General features: G+C 43.5%; 1 protein-coding gene across 1 annotated transcript in view; it reads left to right on the top strand.

Moving 5' to 3' along the window:
- The first annotated feature begins 9,965 nt into the window (after positions 1-9,965).
- ankzf1 (ankyrin repeat and zinc finger peptidyl tRNA hydrolase 1) overlaps positions 9,966-22,731 on the top strand; it is a 30,647-nt gene continuing 17,881 nt past the window's right edge. Inside the window, exons 1-6 of the mRNA XM_084197403.1 lie at positions 9,966-10,063; positions 12,280-12,426; positions 13,348-13,481; positions 16,548-16,650; positions 19,463-19,668; positions 22,167-22,318. Of these exons, the coding sequence (XP_084053529.1) occupies positions 12,297-12,426; positions 13,348-13,481; positions 16,548-16,650; positions 19,463-19,668; positions 22,167-22,318 (725 nt within the window). The 5' untranslated portion in view covers positions 9,966-10,063; positions 12,280-12,296. The remainder of the gene's footprint in view (positions 10,064-12,279; positions 12,427-13,347; positions 13,482-16,547; positions 16,651-19,462; positions 19,669-22,166; positions 22,319-22,731) is intronic.

Here is a 22,731-nt window from a genome sequence, read left to right as displayed (position 1 = left end):
TCAGGTCTGGGGAATGGGCAGGCCAGTCCATAGCATCAATGCCTTCCTCTTGCAGGAACTGCTGACACACTCCAGCCACATGAGGTCTAGCATTGTCTTGCATTAGGAGGAACCCAGGGCCAACCGCACCAGCATATGGTCTCACAAGGGGTCTGAGGATCTCATCTCGGTACCTAATGGCAGTCAGGCTACCTCTGGCGAGCACATGGAGGGCTGTGCAGCCCCCCAAAGAAATGCCACCCCACACCATGACTGACCCACTGCCAAACCGGTCATGCTGGAGGATGTTGCAGGCAGCAGAACGTTCTCCACGGCGTCTCCAGACTCTGTCACGTCTGTCACATGTGCTCAGTGTGAACCTGCTTTCATCTGTGAAGAGCACAGGGCGCCAGTGGCGAATTTGCCAATCTTGGTGTTCTCTGGCAAATGCCAAACGTCCTGCACGGTGTTGGGCTGTAAGCACAACCCCCACCTGTGGACGTCGGGCCCTCATACCACCCTCATGGAGTCTGTTTCTGACCGTTTGAGCAGACACATGCACATTTGTGGCCTGCTGGAGGTCATTTTGCAGGGCTCTGGCAGTGCTCCTCCTGCTCCTCCTTGCACAAAGGCGGAGGTAGCGGTCCTGCTGCTGGGTTGTTGCCCTCCTACGGCCTCCTCCACGTCTCCTGATGTACTGGCCTGTCACCTGGTAGCGCCTCCATGCTCTGGACACTACGCTGACAGACACAGCAAACCTTCTTGCCACAGCTCGCATTGATGTGCCATCCTGGATGAGCTGCACTACCTGAGCCACTTGTGTGGGTTGTAGACTCCGTCTCATGCTACCACTAGAGTGAAAGCACCGCCAGCATTCAAAAGTGACAAAAACATCAGCCAGGAAGCATAGGAACTGAGAAGTGGTCTGTGGTCACCACCTGCAAAACCAGTCCTTTATTGGGGGTGTCTTGCTAATTGCCTATCATTTCCACCTGTTGTCTATTCCATTTGCACAACAGCATGTTACATTTATTGTCAATCAGTGTTGCTTCCTAAGTGGACAGTTTGATTTCACAGAAGTGTGATTGACTTGGAGTTACATTGTGTTGTTTAAGTGTTCCCTTAATTTTTTTGAGCACTGTGTATACTGTATTCTATTCTATTCTATTAGTCAATGCTACTCCGACATTGCTCGTCCTAATATTGATATTTCTTAATTCCATTGTTACTTTTAGATTTGTGTGTATTGTTGTGAATTGTTAGATACTACTGCACTGTGTATGTGACCAATAAGATTTGATTTGATGTCCTCTTGGCGAGCGACTGAGAAGATGTTGTCCACACACCCTGACAGTCTTTATCTGTTTCTTTCAGCTGAAATTCAATCACAACAACTGAGTCAGGCCTCTGGTTTGGTGAAGTTGGAAAAGCTGGAGGAATCTACCAAGCCAGGCCCAAGGAGAGGTCTACAACCACAAGGCCAAACAGCAGACAACAAGCCAACAAGACACAGAAGACGGAAGTGACGAGCTGTTTAGATACTCATGTCTTGCAGTGTTAGTAGGTAGAATTGTTTACATTATGATTGGTGAAATCTAGACATTTTTAAACCAGATTTTTGTGGTAGACATTTAGCAAGATTTGTATTAATAGTTTTGATGGGATGGGAATATAAATTGAGAAGCAGTTTTAACTATCTCTGAGCAACTGTTTAATATTTTCAGTGAAATGTTTACTGTTCAATAAATAAAAGTAATGAATCAATCAATGTATGCAGTCTTTAATGTATGGTCTTTAAAACTGCCATGAAATGGTTTTCACAGTTATCTAGGGGAAAAGGAAACGCAAACGTTTTTTTTCTTCTGTGGTGACTGATCTTCTTGGCTTCTTTTGTTCCATTTGTTGTGGCGGTGTTGCCAGAGATTATTTTGAAGAGATGGGAAACGAATTACCACCCACTGTGTACGTTGCCAATGGGCATTCTGGGTAAACTCTGACAATCTCCTTCAAGGAGTCAATGCATGGAGGGACTGGAGCTGAGACACACGGTAAGAGAAAAATAAAGGAAGTGGAAGATGGTACGAGTAAATAATGAGTGGGGGAAGAAGGTTCTGGAAGATCTGATGAAGAAGATGGTGGACAAGGAAATAAGTTGAAGTGTTTTGAGTGAATATGGAATGGAGGATCTCAGAACGTTTGGAAGAGCTTGAGGAGGAAATTGAACGTGACGTGAGTGCAGATGAATTAACTTTGGTGTAGAGGGAAGGAGTGTGGTGAGGAAGGTTGGCGGCAAGTGCAAAAAGAGGGATATTGCTCTAGTAGTTCAGAGATAGAACCTGGTGTGAGTGAGGACCTGCCGAGTTCAGGCATTGTCCCGAGGATAATAAGGATGATTCTGGCCCAGTGGGAGTGAGATTTTGTAGAGAGAATGGATCCTCACATTTTGGCTGATCCATATGTGGTGTCAGGTTGGGGACTGTTGAGTTGGTGAAGGTAACTCTGAGTGGACTCGTGATGATTTTTGTTTCCTCTGCCCAGAGGGAGCGGGCGCTCCGGATTACGCAATTAGGGACAAGAATTGCGACTTGCTTTACTCTCCGGAGCAGGAGTAATAACAGATGGTGTTAAGTGTTGAGGAGGAGCAGTTGAAATGGAAGATTCCCGGTGTGTGATGCCCGCCATTTGGTGAGACGTAGATCCGGTGGAGAGCGTGGGGAAACGGAGAAGACGTTGTCTGTCTTGTTTAGTTTTGATGCAGTCTTTGCCAGATAAGGTCAAGGTAGAATGTGTCAGTTATCCCGTGAGAGCTTTTGTTTACGAAAATACTACGGTGTCAATTTTATGGGCATGTTGCAGCAGTGTGTAGGAGGGAGATGTGAGAAGTGTGCAGGAGGGCAGGAGACGAAGGAATGTGTAGTTTCGGTGGAGAAAGTTGTGTGTTAGTTGTGGGGGGGCTGGAGATGGAGCCCCCATGGAGCTGGAGATCGGAGGTGTCCGGTGAGAGAAAGGCAGATTGAGGTTGCCAGGGTCCGAGTAGTACAGAAAGTGTCATATGCTGAAGCAGTGAAGAGAGTGGTAGAGGAAGATGGGTACAGGGTGAGGGATCCTGAGAGGATTCCTGAGAGTAGGCAGAGACCAAGAGAGAGTGATGGGAAGAATATGTGCTTCAGTAAAGTGGGCTCTTTAGCATTCATATCCATGGTTGTCAATTCTAGTGCAGAAATGGATGGAAAGTCACAGAAAATAGAGGTTGTGGTGGCAGTGGCATAGAAATACTTGGGATTGCAGGGATTTACTTCAGAACAGCTGCAGTGGGTGTTGAGTGGTAGTGTTATGTCCTCTCAGACTGTTGGTCTGGGGTAGGACTAGATAGGGTTAAAAAGTGGAATGGGGTGGTGGGTTATTTAGAGAGGGCTAATAGTTGGTAGGGCAATTTTCCTTTTCCCAATTTTGTATTACCGTATCAAATAATTTAATGTAGGTGGGCCGTGAATGGCCTCACACACCAGTACGGTAGGCGGCGGCGTGTGCACCTAAAGGTTGGATGCGATCCGCCAACCAAATCCCGACGGAGTCAATGCACATTCCAGGCTCCAACGTTCCAAGCCGGTGCATGCTCGGCTGATTTGCACTCTGAGAAAAGTTTGCAGCCCGGTTCGCATGAGGTTCCTTGATTGGTGAAGCCTGTAGAGTTGATCCATAGTTCGGGGAAATGGCGGCGAGTAGTACGGAGGAAATGGAGAACAAGTTGGTGAAGCAACAGCTGTGCTGGAACGCCAACAATATGGCTGTCAGTTCTGATGGTATGGAGCGGGAGGATGAGGGTCAAGGACCGGAATGGTCGGTAGTGGGAAGACACAGGAAGAAGAGAGATCATGGTACAGAAAGACACAGGAAGAAGAGAGATCATGATACAGAAAGACACAGGAAGAAGAGAGATCATGATACAGGAAGAAGAGAGATCATGATACAGAAAGCAGTGGAGCGTCTAGTAAAGGAAGCATAAAGAGGGTCCAAGGTAGGAAGCAAGAGTAGTGAAGTGTTGGAGTGGAAAGTGGTGACAGTGTTTGATGAGACCACAGGGCCTCACTTTTACACCCTATCCGACTAACTAATGCCGTAGAAAGAGGTAGGTGAAGTGAAATTAGCTCGGTTCATTGGAAATGATAGATATGTTCATATTGGCTGGTAGCCAGGATCAGCAAGAGAAGATTTTGAAAATGATAGCTTAATGGGAAGAAGATTAAAAGCCATATTTTAGTCATTTAGCAGACGCTCTTATCCAGAGCGACTTACATGAGCAATTAGGGTTAAGTGCCTTGCTCAAGGGCACATCGACAGATTTTTCACCTAGTCGGCTCGGGGATTAGAACCAGCGACCTTTCGGTTTCTGGCACACTGCTCTTAACCACTAAGCCATGTCCCTGGTGCTTAGGCTAGATTGAGGGGAGTCATCACTGCTGTCCCAATATCTACAGTGGGGAGAACAAGTATTTGATAGACTGCAGATTTTATTTATTATTTATTTATTATCAAATACTTGTTCTCCCCACTGTATGTCCACAGATGATATTAGAGACAATGTGAAGGGAGGCAGAGTGATTGAGGCCTAAAGGTTGATCAGTAGGAAAGAGGATCAAAGAAGTGAAAGCTTATCAGTGATGCTGAGGTTTGAGAAAGTCTTGCCGGGAAAAGTAGATAGGATTCCTTAGTGTCAATGTTAAGAGAATTTGTCCCATTTGCACTGCAGTGTTTTAAATGCCAAAGAATGGGACATGTACAGTTGAAGTCTGAAGTGTACATACATCTTAGCCAAATAGATTTCAACTCAGTTTTTCACATTTCCTGACATTTAATCCTAGTAAATATTCCCTGTCTTAGGTCAGTTAGGATCACCACTTTTTTTTAAGAATGTGATATGTCAGAATAATAGTAGAGAGAATGATTTATTTCAGCTTTTATTTCTTTCATCAAATTCCCAGTGAGTCAGAAGTTTACATACACTCAATTAGTATTTGGGAGCATTGCCTTTAAATTGCTTAACTTGGGTCAAATGTTTCGGGAAGCTTTCCACAAGCTTCCCACAATAAGTTGGGTGAATTTTGGCCCATTCCTCCTGACAGAGCTGGTGTAACTGAGTCAGGTTTATAGGCCTCCTTGCTCGCACACGCTTTTTCAGTTTTGCCAACAACTTTTCTATAGGATTGAGGTCAGGGCTTTGTGATGGCCACTCCAATACCTTGACTTTGTTGTCCTTAAGCCATTTTGCCACAACTTTGGAAGTATGCTTGGGGTCATTGTCCATTTGGAAGACCCATTTGTGACCAAGCTTTAACTTCCTGACTGATGTCTTGAGATGTTGCTTCAATATATCCACATAATTTTCCTTCGTCATGATGCCATCTATTTTGTGAAGTGCACCAGTCCCTCCTGCAGCAAAGCACCCCCACAGCATGATGCTGCCACCCCCGTGCTTCACGGTTGGGATGGTGTTCTTCGGCTTGCAAGCAAACCCCTTTTTCCTCCAAACGTAACGATGGTCATTATGGCCAAACAGTTCTATTTTTGTTTCATCAGACCAGAGGACATTTCTCCAAAAAGTACGATCTTTGTCCCCATGTGCAGTTGCAAACCGTAGTCTGGCTTTTTTATGGCGGTTTTGGAGCAGTGGTTTCGTCCTTGCTGAGCGGCCTTTCAGGTTATGTCGATATAGGACTCGTTTTACTGTGGATATAGATACTTTTGTACCTGCATCTTCACAAGGTACCTGTTTCCTCCAGCATCTTCACAAGGTACCTGTTTCCTCCAGCATCTTCACAAGGTACCTGTTTCCTCCATCATCTTCACCAGGTACCTGTTTCCTCCAGCCTCTTCAAAAGGTACCTGTTTCCTCCAGCCTCTTCACCAGAGGCTAGAGAGGCTCAGAGATATAGGATCAGTCATGATGTATTGTATCCAGAGGCCGTCAAACAGATTGGTAGAACTACAGTGTGGACTGATGGAGCTTACGTGGATGTACCCTGTAGTAAGTGGACCTACTGTCGGGACTGGTGCTTCTGATGGTCCTGGCATGGTTTCTAGGCCTGTTCAGAAATATTGTGCTCATGAATGTGCGGTGTCAAAGGACACTTTGATAATAAATCAAGTTGACATCATAGCTTTTATTGGTAAGGTTATCAAAACGACTCTGGTTGTGGAAAGCAGAAATGCCAGGTTGAAGGTTATTGTGGAGACTAGAAAATAGATATTGGGGGTAACAGATGTTACTGTTGAAATGGTGGTTGACATGCTAAGGGAGTGTTTCAGCATGATATAGATACATTTTAATGGGTTGGGGAGGGGTTTTTCGGGGGAGGGTGTGGTAGTAGTTTTATTTGGTTTTGAATTGTATTTTCATGGTAGTCCAGAATTGGGCAGGTCATGACTGATCGTACATTCCAGCACAGTAGGTGGCGACATGCACTTAAACGATTGTTTGCGGACCGCCATGACATCATAGAAGAAGAATGTTCTCAACCTTGTTCCTACCGGGGGAGCCGTTTCCGGTGTGTTGCCAACAGGGAGGATATCTTGTTAAATATGGATCCAATTCGTTAAAATTACTAAATAACATTCTCAGAATGTAAAAGTTACAGCAATGCGCTTGTGAGATTCTTTTTTAGAAATTTTGAAAACTAGTGTTTCAACATATTATAACCACTATAAAGTTTATGCTCTGCTAGCTAGCCTCTTCCATAGACTGGACTGGTTAGCTAGCAAGCATTTTACACCTTACTGGCTAATATCATAGATTGTATCTACCGTTGTTTTACAGAAAAATAGGTCTATGTACTTGTCATGTTAGTTGAAGCTGACATTAGATTACAAAATGATTGTTCGCAAAAGTGTACATTTGCTCAAGTTGGTAATCCAATGTTTTGAAAACAGCTAGCTAGCCCCGTCCAGTACATAACAGGCAAAAAATATATGTTATCCTAGCTAATGTTACTTCCTCTATATCGTTTCTTTCGTCGTTGATAGTCTCTACATGTACCTGCTTATTCCCTGACCTTGTCCATTTTCTTTTACGCATGCCCTCGGTTTATACATCCATAAACTGTGTACTCATGAATTCTCCCTTCCTCCTCCAATGTATTCCATATTGCCCACTTCCTCACCAGACAGTAGTAAAAAATTATTAGAAACGGTGCTCATTTCATTAATCAACACTTAAAAAAAAAAAAGGATAGTAGCCATTTCCAGATCATAGTGTAGCCAAAACTGTTTCAGCATCTTCAAAGTAACTATACATAATTTTAGCAAACATTTAAAAAGGCTAATTGCTCCTGTAAATCGCTCTGGATAAGAGCGTCTGCTAAATGAAGTAAATGTAAATGCATTAAATAATCCAAGTGACTTGACTGAATATAGATTTAATTCAAAACAATACATTATAGGCCAGCTAAATCACATCAAGCATAAAAAACAATTAGAAACAAAATGAGAAATTCTGTATTTATTTCAGAAGATGCAACATTTGTTCATGAAGAAAACGTTGGATGACTTGGTGAAGGTATGGTAGAGAGAAGCAGGTAGTTTAGTGGTTAGAGCGTTGTGCCAGTAACCGAAAGGTCGCTGGTTGTAATCCTCGAGCCGACTAGGTGAAAAATTACTAGTAGTACAAAAATAAATAAAATAGAAGCTGTCTGTTTTCCTCCCCCTCCTTCATCCATGGTGCTCGTTCAGCATTTGGAGAGTCCTGTGAACATCAACAGTCATGAACAAGTCATTCTTAACAGCACCGTCTTCCTAATTGATAACTTTAAGAAAGAAGAGGAGTAGGCGGCCAGTACGTTGCAATAAACTTTAGTGAACTATTAACAGAATATATTTATAAAAGAATGCATATAGGAGCAGTCAGCATGTCAACTGCAACGCGCCCTGATGTACTATGCTGACTGCTCTTATATGTATTATTTTGTAAATATATTCTGTTAATAGTTCACTGAAGTTTATCGCAACGTACTGGCCGCCTACTCGTATTTCTTGGATTACCTGCCATTTCCCTTCCCACTGCCCTCATCTCACCTCTGATAACTTTGACATATTGACATAATATATTACATCTGATGGATAACAGCACCACCCCATATAGTCTATAGACCTGCTTAAAGGTGTTCAGTCAAGCATGCTGCCATGTGTAGAAGTTGTTATTGACAAAAGGGAATATTAATCATAAATACATCAACTTTGTCGATGGACATAATGCTGATTGAGGAGTGTTCATTAGAAAGGTGGTGGTGGATTGTAGTCCAGATCAGCTAAACATTCACATAAAAAAAAAGGACAAAACCCCAACAGGACACTCACTGTTGTTGTTACAAATGCATGCCTGGTGTTCTGGTTTCATGATGACACTTGAATAAACATATGGTGGTAGGTACTGGCAGCTTAGGCAGGTCCATGTTTGCACAGAGAAAAGCTCCTGGGCCCCCCACCAAGCTGCAACAACAGAGAAGTGGAACTCCCATTAATCAAGACAGGTACACATGGTGCAATATGTCAAAGTTATCAGAGGTGAGATGAGGGCAGTGGGAAGGTAAATGGCAGGTAATCCAAGAAATACGAGTAGGCGGCCAGTACGTTGCGATAAACTTCAGTGAACTATTAACATAATATATTTACAAAATAATACATATAGGAGCAGTCAGCATAGTACATCAGGGCGCATTGCAGTTGACATGCTGACTGCTCCTATGTGTGGGCTGTACAACATGCGACAGATATCAATACAGCACAACATGCGACAGATATCAATACAGCACAACATGAGACAGATATCAATACAGCACAACATGAGACAGATATCAATACAGCACAACATGCGACAGATATCAATACAGCACAACATGAGACAGATATCAATACAGCACAACATGAGACAGATACTAATACAGTACAACATGAGACAGATATCAATACAGCACAACATGAGACAGATATCAATACAGCACAACATGAGACAGATATCAATACAGCACAACATGAGACAGATACCAATACAGTACAACATGAGACAGATATCAATACAGTACAACATGAGATATCATTACAGTACAAATAGATTAAAACATAATATGGAATGTAACACAATTATAGATAATGTCCATGTGGTGGTTTCAAATAATGTTACTACATTTTACATTTTAGTCATTTAGCAGACGCTCTTATCCAGAGCGACTTTACAGTTAGTGAGTGCATACATTATTTGTTTTCATACTACTAGCTTGCTCTATTCCTGCACATCCTGAACATGTCTATCTGATATAACTAGCTAGTAGTTATTGTTCTATAGGCTTTCCTCCTCCTCGCTGGTCGGCAGATGCTTGACTACTTGATTATTTTGTTGTGGTTTTGACATTTCATGGACATTGCAATAGAACAACAACAAGCTAAGCTTTATCAAATAGACATTTTGAGAAAAAGCAGCTCATTTAGTGTGCCAATACCACGTCTATCTTTACATAAGAAAGGTCGGTGGACCAAGATTCAAAGGTCAGATTAAGGAAGGAAGAGGTGGTGTTTGCTCGATTGCGCTTAGAACATTGTACATTGAATCACTACATCTGGTTGGCAAGCATCTGGTTGGCATGTGAATGGTTTGTGTCTGGAGTGTATGGTCGATGAAAAGGTGGAAAATGTGTTGTTATATTGTTGTAAGTATGTTGGAGAGAGGGAAAGATTGAAGTGTAGGGTCATTGAGGTTGGACGGTGTTGGTGGGGGGTTGGAAGGGATTTGGGGGATGGGGGAGGGTCAATTAGAAGTTACCAGGGCTCTTTTTTTTTTTTTCTAAGAGGTACTGAGTTAGGTAGGAGGATTTAGAAATGTTGTAAACCGTGATTGACCACCCACTCCACCACAGTAGGTGGCGGCATGCACTTTTAACGTTTGTTTGCAGACCGCCATTATATCATAGAAGAAGAAGTTGCTTCGTCATCCACAGTCCACACACACTTCAGTCATATACAGTGTAGGTAGAGCGCAATCAAGCTTCTTACTACAACTGGTCTTTGTTCAACATCGACAAGACGTGGCATCATTTTGGTACGTTTTTAAAAGAACAACATCGCAGGAAATACCATCCGGCTAGCTAGCTACTATGGTCACGTTGCCATTGATTGATTTGGATAACGTTAGCTAGCTAGCTAACTAACTAGTAGTAACCACCATACATAGCTAGCACAGCGGTAGATGGATAACTGTCATACACGTGTCGCACGTGGTACGTTTCTTCACGTAACGTTAGATAAGATAAAATAAATAGGTTGTTCCAACATCAAATTGAACCATGACATAGTTTGCTAGATTATAGACAAACACTGATATAGCAAGCGGACTAAACTCCACTCCATGGTGAAGCAGAGACCAGGGGCGTCATTTGAGAAAGGTGTAATTCTGGCCGTTCATGCATCTGCAGGGACCCCTCTTTAAACTCATGTTGGTCCATTTTTTAAGTTGCACTATGCACAAATCGCTCCACCATTTCCTGGTTGCTAAAACGAATAGTTCGCCTAATGTCGGTTTGTGTGACAAAATAAGATGGTGTAGTGGAATCATTGTACCATCTAAACTGCTGTGAAATAGATTTTACATGACCAAAAATATTGTTGTTACAGCTGTTTGAAGCTGGTGTACAAAACCGAAAGTAAAAGGCAAAAAAACTGAACTTTTATTTTATTTCACCTTTATTTAACCAGGTAAGCCAGTTGAGAACAAGTTCTCATTTACAACTGCGACCTGGCCAAGATAAAGCAAAGCAGTGCGATAAAAACAACAACACAGAGTTACATATGGGGTAAACAAAACATAAAGTCAAAAATACAACAGAAAATATATATACAGTGTGTGCAAATGTAGCAAGTTATGGAGGTAAGGCAATAAATAGGCCATAGTGCAAAATAATTACAATTTAGTATTAACACTGGAATGATAGATGTGTAGAAGATGATGTGCAAATAGAGATACTGGGGTGCAAATGAGCAAAAATAAATAACAATATGAGGATGAGGTAGTTGGGTGGGCTAATTTCAGATGGGCTGTGTACAGGTGCAGTGATCGGTAAGGTGCTCTGACAACTGATGCTTAAAGTTAGTGAGGGAGATAAGAGTCTCCAGCTTCAGAGATTTTTGCAGTTCCTTCCAGTCATTGGCAGCAGAGAACTGGAAGAAATGGCGGCCAAAGGAGGTGTTGGCTTTGGGAATGACCAGAGAGATATACCTGCTGGAGCGTAGACTACGGGTGGGTGTTGCTATGGTGACCAATGAGCTAAAATAAGGCGGGGATTTGCCTAGCAGTGATTTATAGACGACCTGGAGCCAGTGGGTTTGGCGACTAATATGTAGTGAGGGCCAGCCAACGAGAGCGTACAGGTCACAGTGGTGGGTAGTGTATGGGGCTTTGGAGACAAAACGGATGGCACTGTGATAGACTACATCCAATTTGCTGAGTAGAGTGTTGGAGGATATTTTGTAAATGACATCGCCGAAGTCAAGGATTGGTAGGATAGTCCGTTTTACGAGGGCATGTTTGGCAGCATGAGTGAAGGAGGCTTTGTTGCGAAATAGGAAGCCGATTCTGGATTTAACTTTGGATTGGAGATGCTTAATGTGAGTCTGGAAGGAGAGTTTACAGTCTAACCAGACACCTAGGTATTTGTAGTTGTCCACATATTCTAAGTCAGACCCGCCGAGAGTAGTGATTCTAGTTCGGTAGTCTTCTCTGCAGATCCTATCAAGCTCTGTCAGGTTGGATGGGGAGCGTTGCTGCACAGCTATTTTCAGGTTTCTCCAGAGATGTTAGATCGGGTTCAAGTCTGGGCTTTGGCTGGGCCACTAAAGGACATTCAGAGACTTGTCCCGAAGCCACTCCTGCGTTGTCTTGGCTTGAGAGGATCTGCAGAGAAGAATGGAAGAAACTCCCCAAATACAGGTGTGCCAAGCTTGTAGCGTCATACCCAAGAAGACTCGAGGCTGTAATCGCTGCCGAAGGTGCTTTAATAAAGTACTGAGTAAAGGGTCTGAATACTTATGTAAATGTCTTATTTCATTTGTTTTTATGTGCAAAAATGTATAAAAACCAGTTTTTGCTTTGTCATGATGGGGTATTGTGTGTAGATTGATGAGGGGGAAAAAACTATTTAATCAATTTTAGAATAAGGCTGTAACGTAATAAAATGTGGAAACGTCAAGGGGTCTGAATACTTTCCGAATGCACTGTCGATAGCTAGCTACTGTACTAGTAACCCTATTGATGTGCTTCAGATGTTCCAGAGTCCACAATGACAGCAGTTCCAGAATACCGCTCAGTGTTCGAGTACTGTCTTCAAGACTCTGCTCTACAGGAGCTCAGAGAAGTTACTGGTGTCCATGAGCCTCCTGAACACACCCAGAATGCATCACACGGCCATGGTGGGTAGCTAGCTGTTCCCTGATGTAGCTTTATGTGTTGTACATCCTGAAAGCAGTGATTTGTGGCTCTACTGGTAGTTTATTTATCATAGAAATAGTGCATGGGTAAATAGTCATTAATATACTTAACTAAAATATAAAACGCAACATGTAAAGTGTTGGTCCCATGTTTCATTAGCTGAAATAAAAGATCCCAGACATTTTCCCCATACGCACAAAAAAAGCTTATTTCTCTCAAATGTCGTGCACAAATTTGTTTACATCCCTGTTAGTGAGCGTTTCTCCTTTGCCAAGATAATCCATCCACCTGAAAGGTGTGGCATATCAAGAAGCTGATTAAACAGCATGATCATTACACAGGTGCACCTTGTGCTGGGGACAATAAAAGGCCACTCTAAAATGTGCAGTTTTGTCACACAACACAATGCCACAGATGTCTCAAGTTTTGAGGGAGCGTGCAATTGGCATGCTGACTGCAGGAATGTCCACCAGAGCTGTTGCCAGAGAATTTAATGTTAATTTCTCTACCATAAGCCGCCTCCAATGTTGTTTTTGAGAATTTGGCAGTACGTCCAACCGGCCTCACAACCGCAGACCACGTTTAACCGCGCCAACACAGGACCTCCACATCCAGCTTCTTCACCTGCGGGATCGTCTGAGACCGGCCACCTGGACAGCTGATGAAACTGAGGAGTATTTCTGTCTCTAATAAAATCCCTTTTGATTGGCTGGGCCTGGCTCCCCAGTGGGTGGGCTATGCCCTCCAAGGCCCACCCATTGCTGCGCCCCTACCCAGTCATATGAAATCCATAGATTAGGGCCTAATGAATTTATTTCATTTGACTGATTTCCTTCTATGAACTGTTCGGTATAGTATATCACCCATGTTACTCAGGTACTGCATGTATGTCATCCAAACAGGAGTGGCTGTATGCCCCAAGGAGGATCTCCAGGATGACAAACAGCCAGAGAGAGAGAGCTGCCTGGGTAGAGATGTGTCTGACAGGATGGTGTGCTCGGCCTGCCAGTGCCCCTTTGACACCCGGGAGGAGCAGGTGAATAAACGGACTGACCACGGACATAATGGAGAGATTCACCCATTTTGAATATTATATTGTTTTTTTTTGGCATCTCTGAGCGATGTTCTATCGATTCCCGTTTGGTGGTGTTACGATACCAACATTATACTAACGATACGATTCCAGGCCAAGCATCAAATTTACCGAGTAGTATCGCGATACCACGGGGGGGAAAATTCAGAGTGGCTTAGCATCCTCCTGTTAGCCCCGTCCCCCCTACGCTTGGTCCCATTTTAGAAACGTTATGTGCAAGGGCTACGTAAAAACCTGTCACTGATATTCACACTTCTACTCAATACAACACATATTGAATTAACTTCACACTGTTCACTGATATTCACACTTCTACTCAGTACAACACATATTGAATTAACTTCACACTGTTCACTGATATTCACACTTCTACTCAATACAACACATATTGAATTAACTTCACACTGTTCACTGATATTCACACTTCTACTCAATACAACACATATTGAATTAACTTCACACTGTTCACTGTATAGTAGAATACTGCATAGAATGGCTAAATTTGCTCATATTCACAAAGGCCTACCTGTGATTTGGCTGGAGGAATGGGAGGAAGGAACAACTTTCCAGGACAGACTGACCAGGTGAATCCAAGTCAAAGTTATGATCCCTTATTGATGTCACTTGATAAATCCACTTCAAGCCTCATGTCCACCAGATGCGTCAAACTCTTTGCGTTCCGACGGAAGTCATTCATTGTCAATGGAGCAGTCCGCAACGCTACGTTGGGGTGCCTCGCTAGGCTGCGGTGCGTTCTGTGTACCGCATGTGTTCAATATGTACAACTCGTGCGCTGCTTTACCGTGCGGTGGTACAAACAGAAGTTCATAAACAGTCAAGCCAGTTAGCTAGCTAGCTAACTACAAAGCTAACCACTTTGCTAGATAGCTGCATGCATCAAGTATGGAAAATGCGGACTAGACATCCGGCAAAAACAATATACAGCAAAACGAATGTGCATTTGGTGGACATTCAGCGTGACAGCAGTCTACTCAGACTGGCCTGTGCTATTGGTTATAACAGGCGATGAAGTGATACAATGGATCAACTTTGCTGCTCCAATGTAACAAATCTAACAGAATACTCATCAGGGTCTGCACCCCCATGGCTAAATTATATTTAAAAAACTGACGGCGGAATAGATGTGCAGGAAGCGCAGCCTGAGAGAAGCAAGCGAGTGAGTGATGCCCCGTTTACACCAAATTTTCATCTTCTCTGGTTTGGTAACTTCATTTTCTTCGACGGACGCTAGCTGGACTGACGACTGCGCAAAGTTTGGAAAATGTCAAAGTATGCTGCGTCCGTCTCGCAACGACGGAGCCTTCAACCCGCAAGGTGGCGTTGCATTTCCACTCCGTTGTGGACGTCCCCGTTTGAAATGCATCCGGCGCAACGTAACAGAGTGCTTATGGGTAATGTGAACGAGGCTTTTGGGTTGGAAGGGGATGCGACTGGCGGATTTTTACAGCTGGTACACGTGATATGCGCGTGAAAGTGAAGTGCTTAATATTGGACCGGCGCATACGAGAGACTAGTGGATGTTGCTTAAATTCAACTGAATTTATAAATTGAATGAACTTATAAACATTTGATAACAGGCGCCGGCAGGTTCTTTAGATCGGAAGGCAGAAAGAGTCTGTAGTATCATATGAAACGGTACTACGGTATTCTAAAGTGTTGGTATCATGATGTTTTGGTACCGTGATATTACCGTGATACCGGTACATCTTGCAACACTATTTCCCGGTCATTTCCCGTGTCATTTCATGTGTATGACGTGTTTTCGCATCATATGACATGTAATACCAACTGTGTTTCTGCCCAATCATGAGAAGCAATAGCGCAACATACACATGAAAACATGAAATGACACCGGGAATCTCCCGAGTGGCGCAGTGGTCTAAGGCACTGCATCACAGTGCTAGCTGTGCCACTAAAGATCCTGGTTCGAATCCAGGCTCTGCTGTAGCCGGCCGCAACCGGGAGACCAATGGGGCGGCGCACAATTGGCCCAGCGTCGTCCAGGGTAGGGGAGGGAATGGCCGGCAGGGAGGTAGCTCAGTTGGTAGAGCATGGCGTTTGCAACGCCAGGGTTGGGGGAATCGAACCCACAATAAAAAAGAATAATGTATGCACTAACTGTAAGTCGCTCTGGATAAGAGCGTCTGCTAAATGACGTAAATGTAAAATGTAAATGAATCGATAGAAAATCGCTCGGGGATGCCCAAAACGATATAACATTCAAAATGGGTGAATCTTTCCTTTTTAAAAGGATATTTCAGGATTTTGGCAATGAGGCCCTTTTATCTACTTCCCCAGAGTCCGATGAACTCGTGGATACCATTTTTATGTATCTGCGTGCAGTTTGAAGGAAGTTGCTAACTAGCGTTAGCGCAATGACTAGTAGTATATTATATAGTCTAGCGAGTACCATAGACTTCTTCAAGTCATTGCGCTAACGCTAGTTAGCATTGGCTCGCGAAACTACCTCCAACTTCCTTCATACTGGACGCAGAGACCTAAAAATGATAACCATGAGTTCATCTGACTCTGGGAAAGTAGATCGGGCCTCATTGCCAACATCCTGAAGTATCCCTTTAAGTAGATCGGGCCTCATTGCCAACATCCTGAAGTATCCCTTTAAGTAGATCGGGCCTCATTGCCAACATCCTGAAGTATCCCTTTAAGTAGATCGGGCCTCATTGCCAACATCCTGAAGTATCCCTTTAAGTAGATCGGGCCTCATTGCCAACATCCTGAAGTATCCCTTTAAGTAGATCGGGCCTCATTGCCAACATCCTGAAGTATCCCTTTAATGTCCAGTGGGAAAAACTAGCCTCAGTAGCCAGGATCCAAACTGAATTGCTTCTTTTAGTTTACGAAACGATTCATTTTATCCAGTCTAGGACATAACATCAATATCTCCGAATTTAGAAATATTCTATCAGTATGGAACTAGTCAATTATTTAAATGTGGAGTTTCGTGAGTTGAAATGTTATGACTTTCAGATGGAGCACTACAAGCTGGACTGGCACCGTTTCAACCTGAGGCAGAGACTAGTTGGGCGAACACCAGCCACAGTGGAGGAGTTTGAGAGGAAGACCGGTGTAGGTGAGTCACCAGACACTCAGAACCAAATCAGCTACTCTGTTCTAATGTTAAGGGTGTCGTGAGAGACGGCCAGACGTCAATAACAACTCAATTACATGGGTGGATATTTTCTAGCTATGCTGACACCTGTTGGTTGGTTTGTGTGAAAACCAAGAGAAAGCTTTAAACTGTAACCAGTGCCTGCAACCTGGTTCAGGTTATCAGTCAACCTACCAGGGTAGTTACAAACAGCACAGGAATGAAATCATCAACATGTATTGATCACATCTTTACTAATGCTGCAGAAATTAGCTTTAAAGCAGTATCCAGATCCATTGGATGTAGTGATCACAATATAGTAGCCATATCTAGGAAAACCAAAGGCTGTGCCTAATATAGTGTATGAGGTCATACAATACGTTTTGTAGTGATTCCTATGTTGTTAATGTAAATAATATTTGTTGGTCCGTGGTGTGTAATGACGCTGCACTTGACACATTTCTGAAATTGCTTATCACAGCATGCACCCATTAAGAAAATGACTGTAAAAACGGTTAAATCCCCGTGGCTTGATGAGGAATTGATAAATTATACGGTTGAGAGGGATGAGGCAAAAGGAATGGCAAATAGGTCTGGCTGTGAGGTGAAGGGAAGAGAGGCTGAGGAGTAATGAATGGGAGGTCCAGTGGCTATGGGAAAAGATAGAGAGAAATAAAATGAGAGGGAGGGAGGGAGAGAGATGAATAGAACATCCTCTCATAGTAATGACTTATCAGGAGAATAATTGAAGGTCAGCTCACTTAGTGGGTGTCTGTGGTCCTGCAGCCCCATGTCAAATGTACTGCAAATTGAGAAATCATGTGACTAAACTGAATAAAAACAGGAAACTACACTATGAAACAAAGTTCAAGGTCCAATAGGTTACCACTGAAAGTCCAATAGGTTACCACTGAAGGTCCAATAGGTTACCACTGAAGGTCCAATAGGTTACCACTGAAGGTCCAATAGGTTACCACTGAAGGTCCAATAGGTTACCACTGAAGGTCCAATAGGTTACCACTGAAGGTCCAATAGGTTACCACTGAAGGTCCAATAGGTTACCACTGAAGGTCTAGGTCCAATAGGTCACCACTGAAGGTCCAATAGGTTACCACTGAAGGTCCAATAGGTTACCACTGAAGGTCCAATAGGTTACCACTGAAGGTCTAGGTCCAATAGGTCACCACTGAAGGTCCAATAGGTTACCACTGAAGGTCCAATAGGTTACCACTGAAGGTCCAATAGGTTACCACTGAAGGTCCAATAGGTTACCACTGAAGGTCCAATAGGTCACCACTGAAGGTCTAGGTCCAATAGGTTACCACTGAAGGTCCAATAGGTTACCACTGAAGGTCCAATAGGTTACCACTGAAGGCCCAATAGGTTACCACTGAAGGCCCAATAGGTCACCACTGAAGGCCCAATAGGTTACCACTGAAGGTCCAATAGGTCACCACTGAAGGTCCAATAGGTCACCACTGAAGGTCTAGGTCCAATAGGTTACCACTGAAGGTCCAATAGGTTACCACTGAAGGTCAAATAGGTTACCACTGAAGGTCCAATAGGTTACCACTGAAGGTCCAATAGGTCACCACTGAAGGCCCAATAGGTTACCACTGAAGGTCCAATAGGTTACCACTGAAGGTCCAATAGGTCACCACTGAAGGTCCAATAGGTTACCACTGAAGGTCCAATAGGTTACCACTGAAGATCCAATAGGTTACCACTGAAGGTCCAATAGGTTACCACTGAAGGTCCAATAGGTTACCACTGAAGGCCCAATAGGTTACCACTGAAGGTCCAATAGGTTACCACTGAAGGCCCAATAGGTTACCACTGAAGGCCCAATAGGTCACCACGGAAGGTCCAATAGGTTACCACTGAAGGCCCAATAGGTTACCACTGAAGGCCCAATAGGTTACCATTAAAGGTCCAATAGGTTACCACTGAAGGTCCAATAGGTTACCACTGAAGGTCCAATAGGTTACCACTGCCCAAACATGTCTATAATAGATAAAAAGGCTGCAGGTATTAATGTTTTATGAAAGGATATATTTTGCCTGGCGAAGCAGGTTTATGTGCTTACTGAATGGAAGCTGATAATTATGAGTTTTTTACTCCACTGGTCTCAGCTAGTCTCGGGAAGAAATTACGAGTCCTCACTGTCCGAGACAGAGTCAAGATGTATCTGATACCAGACACCGAGACAAGACTGAGACACTCAAAATGTGGTCTCGACCGTACTCACTACAACACTGGTGATGGCTACGGGAATTGCTGCTGAAATTGACCCACTACTACTGTTTACTTTGTCCATCTACGTCATCTCTCCGAGTCTACCTGTAAACCCAACGTGACCTGACCCATCACCTTATGCATTACTAACTGAAGCTAAACTGAATTTCAAATGAAAATCTTAAAACTTAGATTTTGCTAGACATGTCTCCTGTGGACAGAGCAGATTAGTACCTACAAGGGAATAGAATGAAAAGACTAGGGTTGTGTCTCAAATTTACATTTGAGTCATTTAGCAGACGGTCTTATCCAGAGCGACTTACAGGAGCAATTAGGGTTAAGTGCCTTGCTCAAGAGCACATCGACAGATTTATCACCTAGTCGGCTCGGGGATTAGAACCAGCGACCTTTCGGTTACTGGCACAACGCTCTTAACCACTAAGCTACCTGCCGCCCCAAATGGCACCCTGTTCCCTATATAGTGCTCTACTTTCAATAATGAGTGCTGGTCAAAAGCAGTGCTCTACTCTATTGTACTACTAATTTGGTCTGTCCACAGGAGACATGTCTAGCATCTCAGGTTCTGACTCGGAGCAGGAGGAGCCAGACGGTGACTGGGCTGTGGGCAACGCCGAGGCTGGTCCTCTACAGAAGGATGACAGTGTCCTAGAAGAGGAATCCTTCGGTCGCCTCTCCAACAGGGTCGTGTTCCAGAACTCTCAGGGCCAGTACCTGGCTGTCTACCGTTGTATTCTGCAGAGCAAGGTGAGACCCTTTTCCCCTATAATGGACTTGGGCAGACTTGGGATCTCAACACAAAATATTCGGCTCCCTTGGGAATGAATAAAGAATGAGTTATGTTATTATTATTATGAGTTACAGTGCTGTGAAAAAAGTATTTGCCCCCTTTCTAATTTTCTCTACTTTTACATATTTTTGTTACTGAATGTTATCAGATCTTCAACCAAAACCTAATAATAGATCAAGGGAACCTGAGTGAACAAATAAAACAACAATTACAGTTGAAGTCGGAAGTTTACATACACTTAGGTTGGAGTCATTAAAAGTAGTTTTTCAACCACTCCACACATTTCTTGTTAATAAACCATAGTTTTGGCAAGTCGGTTAGGACATCTACTTTGTGCATGACACAAGTAATTTTTCCAACAATTGTTTACAGACAGATTATTTCACTTATAATTCACTTTATCACAATTCCAGTGGGTCAGAAGTTTACATACACTAAGTTGACTGTGCCTTTAAACAGCTTGGAAAATTCCAGAAAATGATGTCATGGCTTTAGAAGCTTCTGATAGGCTAATTGACATCATTTGAGTCAATTGGAGGTGTACCTGTGGATGTATTTCAAGGCCTACCTTCAAACTCAGTGCCTCTTTGCTTGACATCATGGGAAAATCAAAAGAAATCATACAAAGATCGTACTTTTTGGAGAAATGTCCTCTGGTCTGATGAAACAAAAATATAACTGTTTGGCCATAATGTCCATCGTTATGTTTGGAGGAAAATGGGGGATGCTTGCAAGCCGAAGAACACCATCCCAACCGTGAAGCACAGGGGTGGCAGCATCATGCTGTGGGGGTGCTTTGCTGCAGGAGGGACTTGTGCACTTCACAAAATAGATGGCATCATGAGGAAGGAAAATTATGTGGATATATTGAAGCAACATCTCAAGACATCAGTCAGGAAGTTAAAGCTTGGTCGCAAATGGCTCTTCCAAATGGACAATGACCCCAAGCATACTTCCAAAGTTGTGGCAAAATGGCTTAAGGACAACAAAGTCAAGGTATTGGAGTGGCCATCACAAAGCCCTGACCTCAATCCTATAGAAAATGTGTGGGCAGAACTGAAAAAGCGTGTGCGAACAAGGAGGCCTACAAACCTGACTTAGTTACACCAGCTCTGTCAGGAGGAATGGGCCAAAATTCACCCAACTTATTGTGGGAAGCTTGTGGAAGGCTACCTGAAACGTTTGACCCAAGTTAAACAATGTAAAGGCAATGCTACCAAATACTAATTGAGTGTATGTAAACTTCTGACCCACTGGGAATGTGATGAAATAAATAAAAGCTGAAATAAATCATTCTCTCTACTATTATTCTGACATTTCACATTCTTAAAATAAAGTGGTGATCCTAACTGACCTAAGACAATTTTTACTAGGATTAAATGTCAGGAATTTGTGAAAAACTGAGTTTAAATGTATTTGGCTAAGGTGTAGTAAACTTCCGACTTCAACTGTACATACTTATTTCATAAACAAAGTTATGCAACACCCAATGCCCTTGTGTGAAAAAGTAATTGCCCCCTTACACTCAATAACTGGTTGTGCCAGATTTAGCTGCAATGACTCCAACCAAATGCTTTCTGTAGTTGTTGATCAATCTCTCACGTCGCTGTGGAGGAATTTTGGCTCACTCTTCCAAGCAGAACTGCTTAAACTCACAACATTTGTGGGTTTTCAAGCATGAACTGCTCGTTTCAAGTCCTGCCACAACATCTCAGTTGGGATTAGGTCTGGACTTTGGCTAGGCCATTCCAAAACTTCCAATTTGTTGCCATTTTCATGTAGACTTGATTGTGTGTTTTGGATCATTGTCTTGCTGCATGACCCAGCTGCGCTTCAGCTTCAGCTCACAGACGGATGGTCTGACATTCTCCTGTAGAATTCTCTGATACGGAGCAGAATTCATGGTTCCTTCTATTAAGGCAAGTCGTCCAGGTCCTGAGGCAGCAAAGCATCCCCAAACCATCACACCACCACCACCATGCTTGACCGTTGGTATGAGGTTCTTACTGTGGAATGCAGTGTTTGGTTTTCACCAGGCATCATGGGACCCATGTCGTCCAAAAAGTTGACTCAAGTTTGCCAAAAAGCACCTGGCAGCACCTGCATGATCATCAAGACTATTGGAAGAATGTTCTATGGACAGATGAGTCAAAAGTATAACTTTTTGGACGACATTTCTATAATTATTTCATCCACTCTGTATTTCAGTCTGCCGTAGAGAAAGACTGTAAGATGGCCGACAGACATGGCAGCTCTGCTTCTAGCTCCTAAGCAACTTTGCAGCATTTTGTTTTTTTGTGTGTTATTTCTTTGTTAGATACTGTTGGAGCTAGGAACACAAGTATTTCGCTACACCCGCAATAACATCTGCTAAATATGTATATGTGACCAATAACATTTGATTTGACATGGTGGCATCGCCACAGTCTCAGTAACAAGACAATATGCATTTCAGTCTGCCATAAAGGAAGACCTGGTGGCCTCTCTACAGTTTCAGTCTTCCATAAAGGAAGACCTGGTGGCCTCTCTACAGAGTCTCAATAACAAGACTATGTGGGTCATTCTGATGGCAGGTGGTGGACACTTCGCTGGAGCTGTGTTTCAAGGGTCAGTGATGAGAAGCCTGGCTTCATATTCTTCATAGTTGTCAGAAATGGTACCGTATTCTCTAAATGGTGCGCTGTAGGGCTCTGGTCAAAAAATTGTGCAGTGGGTCCTGGGCACAGGTCTAAAGTAGTGTCCTGTGTAGGGAGTAGAGCCCCGGGTAGGGAGTAGAGCCCTGGGTTGGGGAGTAGAGCCCTGGGGTAGGGAGTAGAGCCCTGGGGTAGGGAGTAGAGCCCTGGGGTAGGGAGTAGAGCCCTGGGTTGGGGAGTAGAGCCCTGGGTTGGGGAGTAGAGCCCTGGGGTAGGGAGTAGAGCCCTGGGGTAGGGAGTAGAGCCCTGGGGTAGGGAGTAGAGCCCTGGGGTAGGGAGTAGAGCCCTGGGGTAGGGAGTAGAGCCCCGGGGTAGGAGGTAGAGCCC

The sequence above is a fragment of the Coregonus lavaretus genome (genome assembly GCF_964263955.1).
Source record: "Coregonus lavaretus genome assembly, contig: HAP1_SCAFFOLD_313, whole genome shotgun sequence".
NCBI lineage: Eukaryota > Metazoa > Chordata > Actinopteri > Salmoniformes > Salmonidae > Coregonus > Coregonus lavaretus.
This window is presented reverse-complemented; position numbering and strand designations above follow the sequence as displayed.